A 15,865-nucleotide genomic window follows, 5' to 3' on the forward strand; every position below is an offset into this window, starting at 1 on the left:
TGTGTGTGTGTGTGTGTGTGTGTGTGTGTGTTTGAGTGTGTGTGTGTGTGTGTGTGTGTGTGTGTTCTTGTATGTGTGCTTTAAACAATCAATCATACCTGCATTGACGAACGTTAAAACAACAACAACAACAAACTTTCACATATAAACTATTTAGAAATAGTGATAAACAAACGCACAGAAAGACATCTATATACGGCTTGTGTGTGTCTGTCTGTCTGTGTGTTCACGATTCACGGCCAAAGTTCTCGATGGATCTGCTTCAAATTTGGTGGGCATATTCAGGTAGACCCCGGACACAATCGTGGAAAATTTTGAACACGTGCGTGCTCTCAGCGCGCAGCGCTGAACCGATTTTGGTTTTTCTGTACATCCATTCCCAGTAACTCTTCCTTATCTTCTCCAGTGTTTTGCGCGTTTATCTCCCTTCCTTCGTACGGTGCGACCCGGCTTTGCCGGGTCCCCGGCGAAGCCGGGTATTCGGCTCTACTTCTTCCCGGCGAAGCCGTACCCGGCGAAGCGGGTATTCATCTAGTACAGACATATATATTACATGTGTGTGTGTGTGAGAGTTTTAGTTACAACAATCGATCATACATGTATCGGAGGACGTAAACATAACAACAACACCACAAACCCTAACAACAACAACAACAACAACAACAACAACAACAAACTTTTAACACATAATCAGAACTAGTGATGGACAGAAACCCACACAGACAGACAGACATGCAGATAAACGAACCGAGATTTTGCTTGTGTTTGTGTGTGTGTTTTTTAACTGACATACAATTAAATAACAACAGCAACAACGTTTCTCAAACAAAGATTGAATTCCCGGATCACTTGAAGTAAACTGTTCATTTGACTTTCTGGCACACCTTTCGGATCAAAGATTTCTTTAACAGAGATCACGTTACAAATAAGGCCAGGGTACCCCAAAATTCTGACAAAAACGCACCCAAAAATTCGACGACAAATTATTTTCCGGCTTAAATGTACACGCATGTGTTTGTGTGCGGAATATTGAGTTATAGGTATTTAGTGTGTTTGTTTTTAATATTGAACAACATGTTGCAAATGACTGAGTTATTCAAAGATGTGTGTGTGTTTTTAAATAATTTAGTTAAATATGATAAGATATTTCTTCAAATTATTGGTGCTGCAGTCGAATCAAATTAGGAAATAAGTTTGTGTTAGTCATCAGCTCTCTGCCCACCCCCTCCCACTCACCTACCTCACCTCAGCATTTTATTTTCGCTGACATTGTTTAGTAGTCTGAGGTCCAATACTCTGCCTTTTCTTCTCATTTTTGCTTTAGATTATATATTCTTTCCTTTTTTTTTGGGGGGGGGGGGGTATTAGCATTATTTGTAGATGACATTGAATAATCACATGCACTCAATATAAGCATAGCTTGTTGTGTGGTCTCAAGGTTTTCTTTTGTACTACATACCATTCTATATCTGAATAAAATCTTTTTTTAAACCAACACGCATGTCTAATCCAAGTCGGTTCACCATCAAGTCAAAATGATTATAAATACAAAACACAAATTAATCTATTTTGTTCAATTCTTGATCTCAATGATAAACCGAAACCGCAGATAGTGGGGGGGGGGGGGGGGGGGGGGTATACATATACTTTTAAATGATAGGGCGTATCAATCCCTTCAACAATCTTACATATGACGGTGCGTTAATTCCTTCAATGAAATTGTCGTTAAATATGATCTCCTCCCTGTTGGAAGCATCTAAACAAGCACGCATGCACCTGTCACCTAACTTGTAAAGCTCGTTTCTGTCTGTCTGTGTGTGTGTGGGTATGATCACTAAGGGCTCCGAAACGGCTGCACCGACTGACTGAGAGGGGAATTTCAGGGTACAGTCGAGCCCACTTATACGAAAATCGCTTATAAGAAACATCGCTTACAAGAAATGACTTTTTATTTTCCTGCCAAATGCCTTCTTCCTTCCACTTAAAATTCTCCGGATCAAAAAAACTCCTTTGTAAGAAGGCACCGGTTATAAGAAAGGATTTTTGTATCCTCCTTTACACAATTTTCTTCGGATATAGGAAAGAAACTCAATTTAGATTTATAATTTTTGCAATGCTCGCACTGGATGTGGCTAGACAGGCACCTGAATGGAAATTTAGTGTGTTCAAATTTCTCCTTTATATGTTGTGAAATTACCGTGCAGAATGATTGCAAAACTTAAACTTTAAGCAAGTGTTCCTGTCAAGTGCCTGTTAATTTTTGCATCATCAGACGCAAAGCACAAACCTTTGTTATCCATGCTGTTGAAGGTCAACCAGCAAAGAAAAAGAGAACCATTGCCGAAGACTTTCATATTAAAGGCCCACTCCCCCTCACAGTTTGTGTGTATGTGTGTGTGTGTGTGTGTGTGTGTGTGTGTGTGTGTGTGTGTGTGTGGATGAGAGAGAGAGAGAGAGGGTGGGGGGGGGGGAGAGGCGAGGCGATGGTCTTAAGAAGCAGAAACCACAAGCATAGACAAGCCATTGTACAGTGTATCACTCAGTGCCGGCGGTCAGTTCACTGGTAAGCTCAATGGATCTGGCCACGGATCGAACGATCAAAAAGTCTACGGATCCAAGTGTAGGTGTGTTATCCTCTTAATTTACTGAACTTTACTATACACGGCCGTTTATCCACGAGTTGAAATATAAAATTTCAACATATTAAATTTAAATCATAAATCACACAGTTTCAACAAGTACGATCATTTGTTTCGAAACTGACAGCGGGACTTTGGAATAAAACTTGACTTGGAACGCACAGTTCCACATTTCAGCAACCGAAACCTCCTTCCAGACGGGAGCAGTTCGAACTGGCGTGCTAAATCATTATTACTTTCATCAGTCCGCAGCAATCGTTCTCGCCTTTTTCACAACACGCCTTTTGTACAACCGTCTCACTCAGACTCTCCTGCTTCTGTCTAACAATCTCAGTTGCTACATACATTCACAGTTTTATTCAGCACATTATTGCTCTGCACACGTAGACCTCAGTACCAGCATTATATGAAAGAGAAGGTATAGATTGCACACAACTTCGATAAAACATCTGTAAAATCTGACAGCCCCACAACTTTCTCCCTTGGGTTTTCTGACGACACTACATCAATTGTAACTCAATATATCTTGCGATAACTCACTTTTAGAAAATGATTGGTTCAGAACATTAGTGCAGCTGCAAACGAAATCAGAGCGGAGCATTAATTGGTCCACATTTCTGTGGATCGTACAAATTGAATCACCTGCTGACAGCCCCGCTTGGGGTTTCTATCGACAATTCATCAATTTAACTCTGTACATCTTGTGGTTACTCGGTTTTAGAAACAGACAGAGCCAGAGAAAAGAGAGAGAAAAAAATAAACATCTCTGCAAACAAAACTCGGTCGGAGCATTGATCGAAACTGTTCAGTGGCCGTACAAAGTAAAGCAAATTCAGATCTAGACAGCCTCCTTTCCCAGCACCCCCCCCCCCACCCTGCTCCCTTGGGTTGTCTAATAATGGTAAAGTATCCATTCCCCAAAAGACACCGTAGTTATTCACTTTCAGAAGCTGACTGGTCTGGAAAATGAGCATACTCCAGGGGAAACGTTTTGGCACTGGTTCCAAGGACTGGTGGTAATCGATGTCATTCTAATGGGCAGAATATACCTGCGCAGAGTCAGCGGCACAGAAGACGCACTGCATATTATTGATGCAGCGATAGGGGTTATGACGAGTACTTGGCCTGTTTTCTTTTCACACAACGTGTAGCGGGCTTTAATAATCTGCAGTGCGTCGTCTGTCCTGCTGAAATTACATGGGTGAGCGCCGGGCCTAACCAGAATGCACGTTTCTTTTAGTCCAACTTACCCTGATACACTATGTTGTGTTCCTGACGAAGTGTGTGTGTGTGTGCCGTGTGTGTGTGCGTGTGTGTGGGTGTGTAGAATCATCAACTTTATTGCTCTCAAGCCATGATTGTACTAATAACGAATCTGTTTGATGCAATGTTGATATTTTCAAAATCTTTGCAAATCCTTGAATGGCATTTCATGTACTGTGGAACCCCCCTTTTAAGACCTTCAAAAACCTGAGAAAATCAGGCCTGAACAAGTCGCGTAAGGCGAAATTACTACACTTAGTCAAGCTGTGGAACTCACAGAATGAAACTGAACGCACTGCATTTTTTCACAATGACCGTAGTCCGCCGCTAGTGCAAAAGGCAGTGAAAGTGACGAGCCTGTTCAGCGCGGTAGCGGTTGCGCTGTGCTGCATAGCACGCTTTACTGTACCTCTCTTCGTTTTAACTTTCTGAGCGTGTTTTTAATCCAAACATATCATATCTATATGTTTTTGGAATCAGGAACCGACAAGGAATAAGATGAAATTGTTTTTAAAACGATTTTGGAAATTTAATTTTAATCATAATTTTTATATTGTTAATTTTCAGAGCTTGTTCTTAATCCGAATATAACATATTTATATGTTTTTGGAATCAGAACATGATGAAGACTAAAATAAAAGTAATTTTGGATCGTTTTATAAAAAAATGATTTTAATTACAATTTTCAGATTTTTAATGACCAAAGTCATTAATTAATTTTTAAGCCTCCATGCTGAAATGCAATACCGAAGTCCGGCCTTCGTCGAAGATTGCTTGGCCAAAATTTCAATCAATTTGATTGAAAAATGAAGGTGTGACAGTGCCGCCTCAACTTTTACAAAAAGCCGGATACGACGTCTTAAAAGACATTTATCGAAAAAATGAAAAAAATGTCTGGGGATTTCATACCCAGGAACTCTCATGTAAAATTTCATAAAGATCGGTCCAGTAGTTTAGTCTGAATCGCTCTACACACACACACGCACCACGGCCCTCGTTTAGTCAAAACTTGACTAAATGTAAAAAGGAGGGGGTCTTAAAATGGAGGTTAATTTACCAAGGTTATGAACGGAAAACCTGAAAAAGCAAGGTCTTAAAAGGGACGAAGTCTTAAATTGGGGGGTCTTAAAAGGGGGGTTGCACTGTAGTACGAGACCAATTGCAATAAAAATGCAATTTAATTCTTATCGTTAAAAACTGAACTGGAGTTTTCATTTTCATCCACAGCATCCATATCTTGATGCAAAACTCAGCTAATGGGTTTATAAAAGTGTCAACGCAAGCATCTACGACTACAGTATTGGCTTATCTGCTTCTGAAGGTTATGGTGTGCAAGCCAGTGGAGTGAATGGATATGTTTGTATTGACCTTTGGCATTAATCATTGTGTGTGTACACGGGAGCAAAAAACCCACCACAGGCATGCACACAAACACCATGTGAAAGAAGGTATTTTAAACACAAGATGAGCACTAACACAGCATGATTTCTTTTTCATATTTATTCTCATCCTTGGTAGATTCAGGTTCACCCCACACCCTCAAATGTATATCAATTTTTCACGACCACAGCTTTTTCTCATTAATTTACTGTTTGCCTTTTCTTCATTTTTTTCATCTTCTTGTCTGCGGCGTGCTCTTTTTTGTCCTTGACCTTAGATTTCTTTCTCTTTGGAATTGTGGAATCTTCTTCGCTTTCAAGAACTTGTGTTATTAAAACACACACTGCTTTCTTTTTCCCCTTCTTTCTCTTTGCCTTTTCTTTTTCCTGTTTCACTAAACTTTCACTTTCTTCTTCACTCTCACATAGTTCTATTGCCAAGGCTTTTGCTTTGTCCTTCTTTTTCTTTTTCTTCTGCTTTTCCCCTGTGATATGGTGTTCTTGTTTTGTGCGCAAGGGAGGAGACTCATCATCATCACATTCATCCTCGCTTCTCTTCTGCTTCTTTGCCTGTTGTTTTGTGTGGTTGTCTTTCTTGTGCTTCATAAACATTGTGGTCACACTGTCTTCTTCTCCATCTTCTTCCTCCTGTAGAATTAGATGAAACAGACAACAATTAGCATCAGCTTGATGCATCAACATTGTAAGACAGTAAAGAAAAGAGTGGCAAAGCAGATTTTCTGCAGGTTATGAAACGCCTACATTCATTTTCCATCCAGTTTGCCCAAACTTCCACGTCTTCTATACGTCAAGAGACAAACATTTTCATCAGACCAGCTTCAACATCATCAATCTGGGCCTGAGACAAGGCAGACATGCCAAGACAAAATGAAAACGTCAACCAAAAACCTAATATGTACCTGTAGTCATCGGCTCACAACAGAGGTAACTCTTATTATAAATTGCCTGAAAACAGACTCAGAACAACATTGCTGACTTGATTATTTTCTACTTCCACAAAAGCCGACCAACAGATACGTTGATTGCTATTGCATTTCAGACTTAGTAATGGTTCAGACTGAAACAACATACCTGTGTGATCAGATCCTGAGCCCCTCCCTTCCGTTTCTTTTCTGGTGATTCTGAAACAACACCCAAAACACACGTATGTCATTATAAAACGTCCATCTTTACCAAATTTTATCACGGTAATGTGTGCAAATTAAATCTGTGTATCTCCATGCCAGTGTGAAAGTTATTACATTGATAGCTGCATTGAAAAGTTCAAGATGTCTTTCAATCAATCAATCAATCAATCAATGACGCTTATATCGCGCATATTCCGTGGGTACAGTTCTAGGCGCTCTGCAGTGATGCCGTGTGAGATGAAATTTTATACGGCCAGTAGATTGCAGCCATTTCGGCGCATATTTACCTTTCACGGCCTATTATTCCAAGTCACACGGGTATAGGTAGACAATTATTAACTGTGCCTAAGCAATTTTGCCAGGAAAGACCCTTTTGTCAATCGTGGGATCTTTAATGTGCACACCCAATGTAGTGTACACGGGGGGAGGGTTCGGACACCGAAGAGAGTCTGCACACAAAGTTGACTCTGAAATAAATTTCCGCCGAACCTGGGATCGAACTCACGCTGACAGCGGCCAACTGAATACAAATCCAGCGCGCTACCAACTGAGCTATATCCCCGCCCAGCCAAGGTTCCATGCATTTCCTGGACAGTCTTATGCCAAATCAAGAACAGAACTGGACTGTTTATATGTCAGGACAAGTTACCGTCCGAGAATAAGAAGTTTAAAAAAACTATAAATGGTTACAACACATGATGAAGAGATCAACAGATTTTTAAAAAAAGAAAAGAAACAAAGGAATCTGTCCTCTGTCCTCAAGGGTGAGATTTGAAAGCGTCAGTTAAAAATCTAACAAAAACACATTCATTAATGCTGACGGTGTCAAATTCGACCACTCCAACCTGTCATGGGTGATCACATAATGATCGCCTCCATAAAGAGCCACACTAGCGTTGTGATATGAGTGCGACTACACGTGCCTTGGCGTGTGTGTGCGAGTGTGCGAGGGCTGTATTTTGTATATTGATTATTTGATACATGTATAAATGTGTCTCCAGGAATATGTTTTGTTTTAATCTTGTGTCGATACTATTTAGTTCTGCCTCGTTATTAGCCATTGAGTATAATTGTTTTATCATCATTGCTTTGTTGTTGTTCTTTGGCCATTTACGTTGAATGACTTGTTACACATCGACATTGATAGTTTTATTCTTCTTCTTCTTCGTTGTTCGCTAGATAGTTTTATTATAAGAACCTTTTCTAATTCCTATTAACTCGATGTTCTTTAACTATATTTATACATAAATGCATATTGTAAAGCAGTATGCATTGTTAGAGGATCTTCTAGTAGCAGTGTTCAAATGTCGAAGCTGCTTTTCCCAGTTTTACCTAAGAGACCGACTGTATATTGTGTTAATGTATTTGTCAGATTTGATTGTACCAAGTCCCTACACATGTTGTAATGCGCTTAGAGCCAAATATTTTTGTTTTTTGTAAGGGATAGGCGCCATATAAATACACTTTATTGGAAAATTTTATAAGTAAATTTTCATTTGATTAATATACTTACCCCAATCACATATAGCATTTGACACAGTCTGAGATGCTAGGTACTGAAAACGCTTACCCGTCTAACACTTTAAAAGGGAAGCAACCCCATCACCACAAAAAGGCTTAAAATAGCCCTGGTAATGAATTATCTGCAAGTCCGCTTGCAAATCCTGACCGAGTTATTTCCAAACATCATCTTTTGAGATCTGTTCCCACCTGCACTATGCAGCAGTTCCTTCATCATGCGTTTTCGTTTGGACTCCACCCCCTGACGCTCCAGCCACAGCTTTCGGTCCGCAGAGAACAGCGCCAGGCTGAAGTTGTAGAACAAGAAGTGGCCAAAGCGGTCGCTACGGAGACGGTCGCTTTCCGCCAGCTCCTCTGCCACCTTGGTGCGATTCTTGACGCCGAGGTTCTTCCACACGCTCTCCAGACAACGGCTGCCGTTCCTGTTGCAGGCTGTGTCCACCAGTAAACCCTGTGAGCACACAACAGTTAAATGTAGTAACATTACAAGTGAAGTCTATTTACCCTGCTTCCTCAAACTTAACAGAATCCTGGAAAATACACTGTTGTGAACAATTGCAATCACTTTACTTTTACAATATACAATTCCAGCCAAAGAGAAGAGAACCCTACAAACACACAAAAACACACACACAAACAAAAGAAAACAGAAAAGCAAAGAAAACACAGAAAGTTGTAATCTTTGCTATTCACCTTCATCTTTTTCAAAAAGATATCCTTGTTCTTCTCCAAGACGGTGGAAGCGGAAAAGTAGACATCCACAATGTGACTACCAGAAGGGTCGCAACACAGCACCTGCAACTCTTCTGGCTGCATTGCCAAGATACCCAGTGCTGCGTCCTTCGGTTTCTGGAACTGCAGTAGTTGCTGCAGCAGCAGCGACCCATGGATGTTGATTGGACCTTTCAGTTTCACCTCCTAAAAAAGGTAATAAAATGTTGTTTCAATCAAACTTCAAAACAGAAGTTTGTGCTTTGGGAACACATATATATATGCAGAAAGGTAATAAAATGTTGTTTCAATCAAACTTCAAAACAGAATTTTGTGCTTTGGGAACACATATATATATGCATAAACAGACAGACATTTTTTTCTCCCTCATTATCTTTCTCAGAAACACGCACAGAGCCAAAAAAAAGATACAAGGGGGGGTGGAAGGGGGGGACGGGAGAAAAAGAGAGAGAAAAAAGAGAGGGGGAGAGAGAGTCAGAGAGATATTATCACACACAGACATGAGTATACCACTCTTTCACAACGATCATCCTCATCCCCCACACGTCCCTACCGTACTTTCCACTTTATCTTTCACTCTCTCTCTCACCTCAGCTCCTTCAGGAGGCTTCCCCGTTTCAGCATCCAGTTTGAAAAACACGTCGTACGTTGTAAGAGATGCAAGAAGCTTTGCCAGAGACTTCTGTCTTTCCTCTGGTTCTTTGCAGTGGAAAGCCTCCATTAGAGTCTGAAAAGCCAATGAATATAGTGAACATAACATATTTAAAAAAAAATGCTTGAGACATAAGGACATGCATCTAGTCTTTCTTATGGTATTTTACACGTAAAGAGACAACACAGACAGTTGTTCAACTGACCGGGAGTCTTACTTCACTGCACACTTTTAAGATTTAGTAATATGATCATACCAACAACAAAAATGGTGTAAAATAAATTTTTGGGGGGGGCAATAGTATTATCAGCCTTCTCTCTTAGAAAGAAAAACACCTGCATAACTAAAACGCAAACTTGCATTAACAATTGATTGTTCAAGCTGAAATTTTAATAACATTTTCTTCATCTTCATACTTGAATGCTAAATTGCCTTGCACCACCATCACATTTCTGACACTGTTTTCTAACCTACTTAATCTTGCTTGGGACAAAAACACCGATTTCCATTTTCACCCCTGTATGCAGCACACAGAGGACTTCTACTGTAAATTAACCCTTGTAAATACAGTAGAACCACCCCCCCCCCCCCCCCCTTGAAAACCCTCCATTTAAACACCTGCTCCTTTTTTAGGAACCTAGTTTTTCAGATATTCCATTTAGGACGTCTGTACTTTTACCTCCTATTTAGACTCCCTCCCTCTTCTCACTGTGACTGTTTTCTCACATTTTTTAAGGTCTTAAAAAGGGGTTCTACTGTACTGATTTCACCACCAAGTGAGGGGTTAGAAGCCTTGCCTTAAGTATGGGTATTTTGTAAATGTTAGCCTAAAATAGTCTGTGGAAAGTTTCTCACCACAATGAGTTCATCTTGCTTGAGACGCAGCCTTTGACAGGTCTCAGCCAGACATGTGACCAGCCCAAGGTGACCCACGGCTAGGATGTCCTCCATGTTCTTGCACAGCTCGTCAAACAGCGACTCCATCTGTTCATCACAGTCACGCACAACTTAACAGATCGCAAGCAAATATAACATGATGTCATCAAAGACAATTTTTAAAAAACAAAACAAAAACCCACATGTTGGTGAATCATCTTGAAGAATTCACACCTAGAATTCCATAATCATCTGTCCATCAGTTTTTCAGAAATTGCTCTACACATGTATATATACACAAACACACACACATTAAACATGTACACCGCCATTTCTACCAGAATACATTTAGTCAAAGATTGACTTTTTCTTCTTGTCGTTCGCTGCAAAGATTGACTCAATGCAATAAAAAGCTGCTCAGGGTATAAATCCTCACCACTGCCTTTTCCTTCACAGCAGAGATGAAGCTCTGAAGGACGTAGTTTGCCACGGGGTGAATGGCATAGTACAGGAGCTTGCCTTGAAGTAGTGTGTCAAACACCTCTTGCAGTATCTCCACACAGCTCAGCTTGAAAATCACCTCTAGCAGGTGAGACCCCACAGTGTCTTGTGCTACATCGGGGATGCTGTTTTGAAGAAAACACACACACACACAGAGCCAGTAAATGATATTTTTATCTGGAATTTAGACTCTAACTCTAAAACTTTATTACATAGGGATTATAGCTTCAGGTCCATATGGTCCTTTCTTACATTTACAGCTAGTCCTTGCAACAACACAATCATAGACTATGAAACAAGCAATGAGCAGACCAAAGATTCAGAACGAGACCTAATTTTGACCGCTGCACAATATCTGCTTCGTTCTGTAAAATTTCCCGACAAAATGTTGTGCTGGGGAATTACTGTCTTGAAAAAACCCTGTGAAATAGGGTTTGGGGGGGTTTAAAGGCCCCCGACCAAAACCGATTTTTGGCATTTTTAGAGGGTATCAGGAGGCCTCTTAGGGAATTTATTTATTTCTGGACAGTGTAGATCAGGACGTGTGTACTAAGTCATATATAAACTAATAAAGTGATCTTTTCATTCAGTTTTTTTTTTCGGATCAAATTTTTGTCCTCAGAGATTATTTTTCTTTCTATGAAAACAAATCAAGCTTCCTCTGAAATTCACGGATCTGAGGAGAATTCCCCAGCGTGAAATATGTTTGCAATTGGCAGTTCTTTTTGGTAGCAGCCTGCTCACAGTACCACATCATACAACAATATTAACCATCCAATACATCCGACAACTTTACCGGTCCTGAGGTTTGTCCGTTTCTGGTGAAGCACATGTCTGCACCACTCTGTGGAGGATCTTCTTGCAGTGTTTCTGACACAGCTTAGATTCCGTCTTCTGCCACATCATCAGTACAGCTTGCATGAGCAGACTGAAGAAGGGGTCTTTTAAGTGCACTGTACAACCAAACACTGAATATTTAGGTGAGATCATAGCGGAAGAAAGTAGATAAAAAACCAACTTTTGTTTAATGCTTCCTCCTGGTGCTTTATACTACACCGGCAAAATAATTTTTACACAAATATATTCAAAACAATTTAAGTAAAATCTAGTTTTGAGCGGAAGGAAAAAGGTCGTTAAGTCTACATGTTTCTGACCAAAACAAAGCTGTTTAACATTTGGGCCATACCCCTGAAAAAATAACCTGCACTTTTTTGACAAGCAGGGTAACATGTAATGATAATAAGCAGTAAATCTAAGCAATGACAAACAAAAAAGGCACACAAAAAGCAAGCAAATGTAACCGAGTGCCGAAACACCACAATCACCTTTGGAGGCGAAGTCCAATCAAACAGGATTGAGAATTTTAGGAAAAAAAAAAAAAGTCTGTTTACGGTAACATAGGCAAAAAAAAAATAGGGTCGGTAGGTCGGGATTTTTTTTCTTTTTTTTTCCCCCCCAAAAAACAGACTTTTTAAAAAAAAATATTTCTTCTTCCCCAAATGCCCAAAAAAAGTCTAGGGTCGCGCGAAAAAATAGGGTCGGTTGGGATACCGTAAACAGACTATTTTATTTTGGCCTTAGAGCTTATTTCTAAGCCCTATAAAAACTGTTATGCATTCGCAAAGGAATCAATGAACATACAGAGAGACAAAAGCCGCCAGACCCCATCACAAACAGAACTCTACAATCCACAGGTGTTGCCTTGCGAGCTATAAATAGCTCGCAACTTCTAAGGCGAACAACTGTGCAGAGTCTGCTGTGAAGGGCGGCGGTAGTCTCCCTGTCACACAAACAACCAACCAAACCATCATTCCAAGCAAGCAATCAGCGGAACAATCACACAAACAAAATATAAATCTTTGCAAACTAATACCTTCATAGTCACAAGTGCGAAATAGCTTTTCTGTATACTTGTCAAACAGAGGTTTGAACTCGTCCGGAAGCCCTGTCTTCTGCACTGGGGCTACCTGATCTGTAAAAGTACAAAAGCTGAACTGTCTGTTAATGTTTCAGAAATAAATATCAATACTGTATGTGAATGCTATAAGTAAAACTGGTGCTGATCTTAACATGCTGTTAGCACCCCAAACCTTGTGTATCTCATGCACACACACATGTGCCTGCACATACACGAACACATCTTTAACATTTAAAAATGAATGTCAGCACTATTTCATATATATATATATTAGATCTGAAAAGCATTCCATATTCTTCATTTCTAAAGAGAAATCTGACAACAGTATGTCACAAAAATATCCTGAATGTGAAACTAGATGACTGACCCAATCAGTGAATCACCTTGCCAAAGACACAAACAATGCTAACCTTCCTCTTTCTCCAAGCTCAAATTGAAATAATAGTAGAAACTCTTGTTTCTTATCAAAGCTACAACTGAAGATAAGAAAAAAGTGACTATAGGTGAGATGATACAGTATAATCTATAAATTACCGACAGTAATCATTTACCCATCCAGAGAACATCTTGGCACAACCTTTATTCTCATTTCTACTGTTTGTTGTGTCAATATTCCCTGGATGTATACATTTTCACTGTTGTGTTATTTATCAATTTATTTTAAAAAAATTAAAAGCTTCAATAGCTTTTATAGAGTGTACCTTTGCCTTTACGACCATATCCAGATCTTTGACTCTTCTTCAGTTCGTGAGCGACGGGCACACCGCTCAGTGCCTCAAGCAATGCTCGCAGCACATGGCTCCCATACACGTGAGTCACCAGGGTCTCAAAATGAGAGTCAACAAACTGCCACACTGTCTCAAAGCTTTCTAAAAACACATCCTGTGAGACATCATCTTCTTCGTCATCTTCTGCACCATGTGTCGGCTGGTTGAAGAAAAGCGGAAGTTTCTGTACGAGGCTCTCAAAGACGTGGCTGGCAAAGCGGTCCAAGAAAGCCACAGTGAGGTCAGAAACTGCAGCCACAAACAGCACGCGGAGGTTGGACGGTGAGGCGACTGCAATGAGCGATTCAATGATGGTGCTGACTGTCTGGTTTTGGGCCACCTTTACTACCTCTTCCGTCAGAATGGTGAAGGCATTATTGAGGAAAATACCTGCAAGTTTAAAGAGGAACAATTAGTATTTTCAATGCAAATTTTGATATTCCATCAGCCTGTACAATGACTCGAATGAGTTGATGTTTTTTGTTAAAGCTAGTCACTGTGAAGGAACCGATGCATTGACACACGCCAGTAAATACAGCACCCTATACTTACGTGACATGTATGTGACTATCCCCCAAATTCGATTTATTCGAAAACGCACCGAGCGGTGTTGCTGATCGAACTTTGGACCATATATTCCTCCCCTTGGATTCTAGTTTGTGATGATCAATGGTATTTTGACTTTGAAATTAGCTTCAGCGCAAAATATTTCTTTTCTTAGTCAAGGGACGTAACCGCTCAGTGCGTTTTCTAATAAATCGAATTTGGGGTAAAATCGATCGAATTACATCACAAATCTGTTTCAGTTGCAAGATCTTGCCATGAGTTTCTCAATCAAGATAATTCTTCCGCTTGAAATTGGCAAAGAAACATTCAGTCTGAAGATAATTTTACATCACGTGCTGTATTTACTGGCGACTGGCGTGTTGCATTGACCGATTTGTCGCATACTCCATGCATAGACCTGTGCACTGAAGACTTGTACAAATCTATTCTTAAAACAAGCACTGGGATGATATAGGTTCCCTAGACATTTAAATATGTAATAATAAATCCAACAGAACAATGCACAAACAAAGCGCTTATTTAACTTTCGCACTGGCTATACGCACTCGGAGTGTATACAGGGGTCAGAATCTTGTATACACTCTGGCGTTAACTTCTGGTCGTGAAGCTAATTTGCCATTCGACACCACTTTGTGATAGGAACGCAGAGCAGTTGATTATAAGAGTACAAAGAATCTGATGTTGCACGGCCTTTGCTGTAAGGTAGATTACATTATCGGGGTGAACTTAAAGGACCAGACATTGAACCGCATCAATTAACACACAGAGTGACATTCGACGTCATTTTGCGAAGGTACGCTTCACTTTTGATTCACGGTATCAAAGTACGCTGGGAACAAACACAGACAAAAACAAACACACACACGAAACTGATGCTTCACGGCAGATTATTGTCGGAGTTTGGAACACATTTGGAGTGTTTATCGACCTAGAAACGATTGTATACTATGTGAATGTACATTATTTGTCAACCCTCAGGATTAGGATCAGGAAAAGAGATGATGGAAGTCCATACATCAGACTGATTTTTCATTGGCTACTTCCTAACGACTTGTTAGGGGGCATTTCATTGGCTACAGATTTGTAACACTAACAGAGCTTTTCATTGTCGGAGTGTATACAGACCCATCGATCTTGTATACACTCGGAGTGCGTATCCAGGTTTCCCAATTGCTTCGTTTCCGGCCGAATTATGTGGAGCACGTGATGCGCACAAACAAATATTGGCGGTTTAGAAGTGTCGTCTGCGCAATGATCGCGGCGGCTTTCTTGACCGCCAAGGACGACCACGCACGTTGTGAGACGTCATTCGTTAGACCTCAATAGGCTAGCTTTTGCCTTTAACTTTAAAAAAAAATTTAACTTAAAAGCGAAAGAAACATCAGGCACAGGCGTATATCCCGTCACATAATACATACATATTTGAGATCTAACTCTTAGCCTCCTGGATGTTAGAAGAACACAGCTTATAATATCAGAGAGAGAGAGAGAGAGAGAGAGAGAGAGAGAGAGAGAGAGAGAGAGAGAGAGAGAGAGAGAGAGAGAGAGAGAGAGAGAGAGAGAGAGAGAGAGAGAGAGAGAATTCTACGCGTATACTTTTCTCTTCGTCATTTTTATCTTGGAACTCGCTCAATGTGTCTGAAACACGTCGGTAGTAGGTCATTGTGTTCTCATCAAGATATCCCTTTTTATTCTTGGGTCCTTGATCGCGATCAAATGATCCTCGTCCCCTTCCGCCTCTTTTCCCCGATGTATGCTCCATGTTGATGAACTCAGAAAGTTCGACTTGGGCTTGCTGGTCACCATGTGGGTTTGTATTGGAATCTAGCTTTGTATGTAGCCGTCGATTCGTATATTTGCCTCTACAAACTATTTGATACACGAGTATTTTTAACCCAACGC

The 15,865-nt window shown here is 40.3% G+C and overlaps 2 protein-coding genes across 3 annotated transcripts in view; both read right to left on the reverse strand.

The window, feature by feature from the left end:
• The window catches only part of LOC138964636 (uncharacterized), a 546,641-nt gene that overhangs the window by 450,320 nt on the left and 80,456 nt on the right, over positions 1-15,865 (reverse strand). The gene's annotated exons all lie outside the window — the stretch shown is intronic.
• Positions 5,385-15,785, reverse strand: LOC138964617 (nucleolar protein 9-like). The gene is made up of 11 exons (XM_070336624.1): positions 15,560-15,785; positions 13,331-13,786; positions 12,585-12,683; positions 11,508-11,664; positions 10,647-10,836; positions 10,190-10,318; positions 9,272-9,409; positions 8,644-8,868; positions 8,140-8,401; positions 6,374-6,423; positions 5,385-5,929 (listed from the first exon to the last, which is right to left on the reverse strand). The coding sequence occupies exons 1-11, from the start codon at positions 15,723-15,725 to the stop codon at positions 5,483-5,485; spliced, it is 2,319 nt and encodes a 772-aa protein (XP_070192725.1). The 5' UTR covers positions 15,726-15,785; the 3' UTR covers positions 5,385-5,482.

Source organism: Littorina saxatilis, linkage group LG1, assembly GCF_037325665.1.
Source record: "Littorina saxatilis isolate snail1 linkage group LG1, US_GU_Lsax_2.0, whole genome shotgun sequence".
Classification (NCBI taxonomy): Eukaryota; Metazoa; Mollusca; class Gastropoda; order Littorinimorpha; family Littorinidae; genus Littorina; species Littorina saxatilis.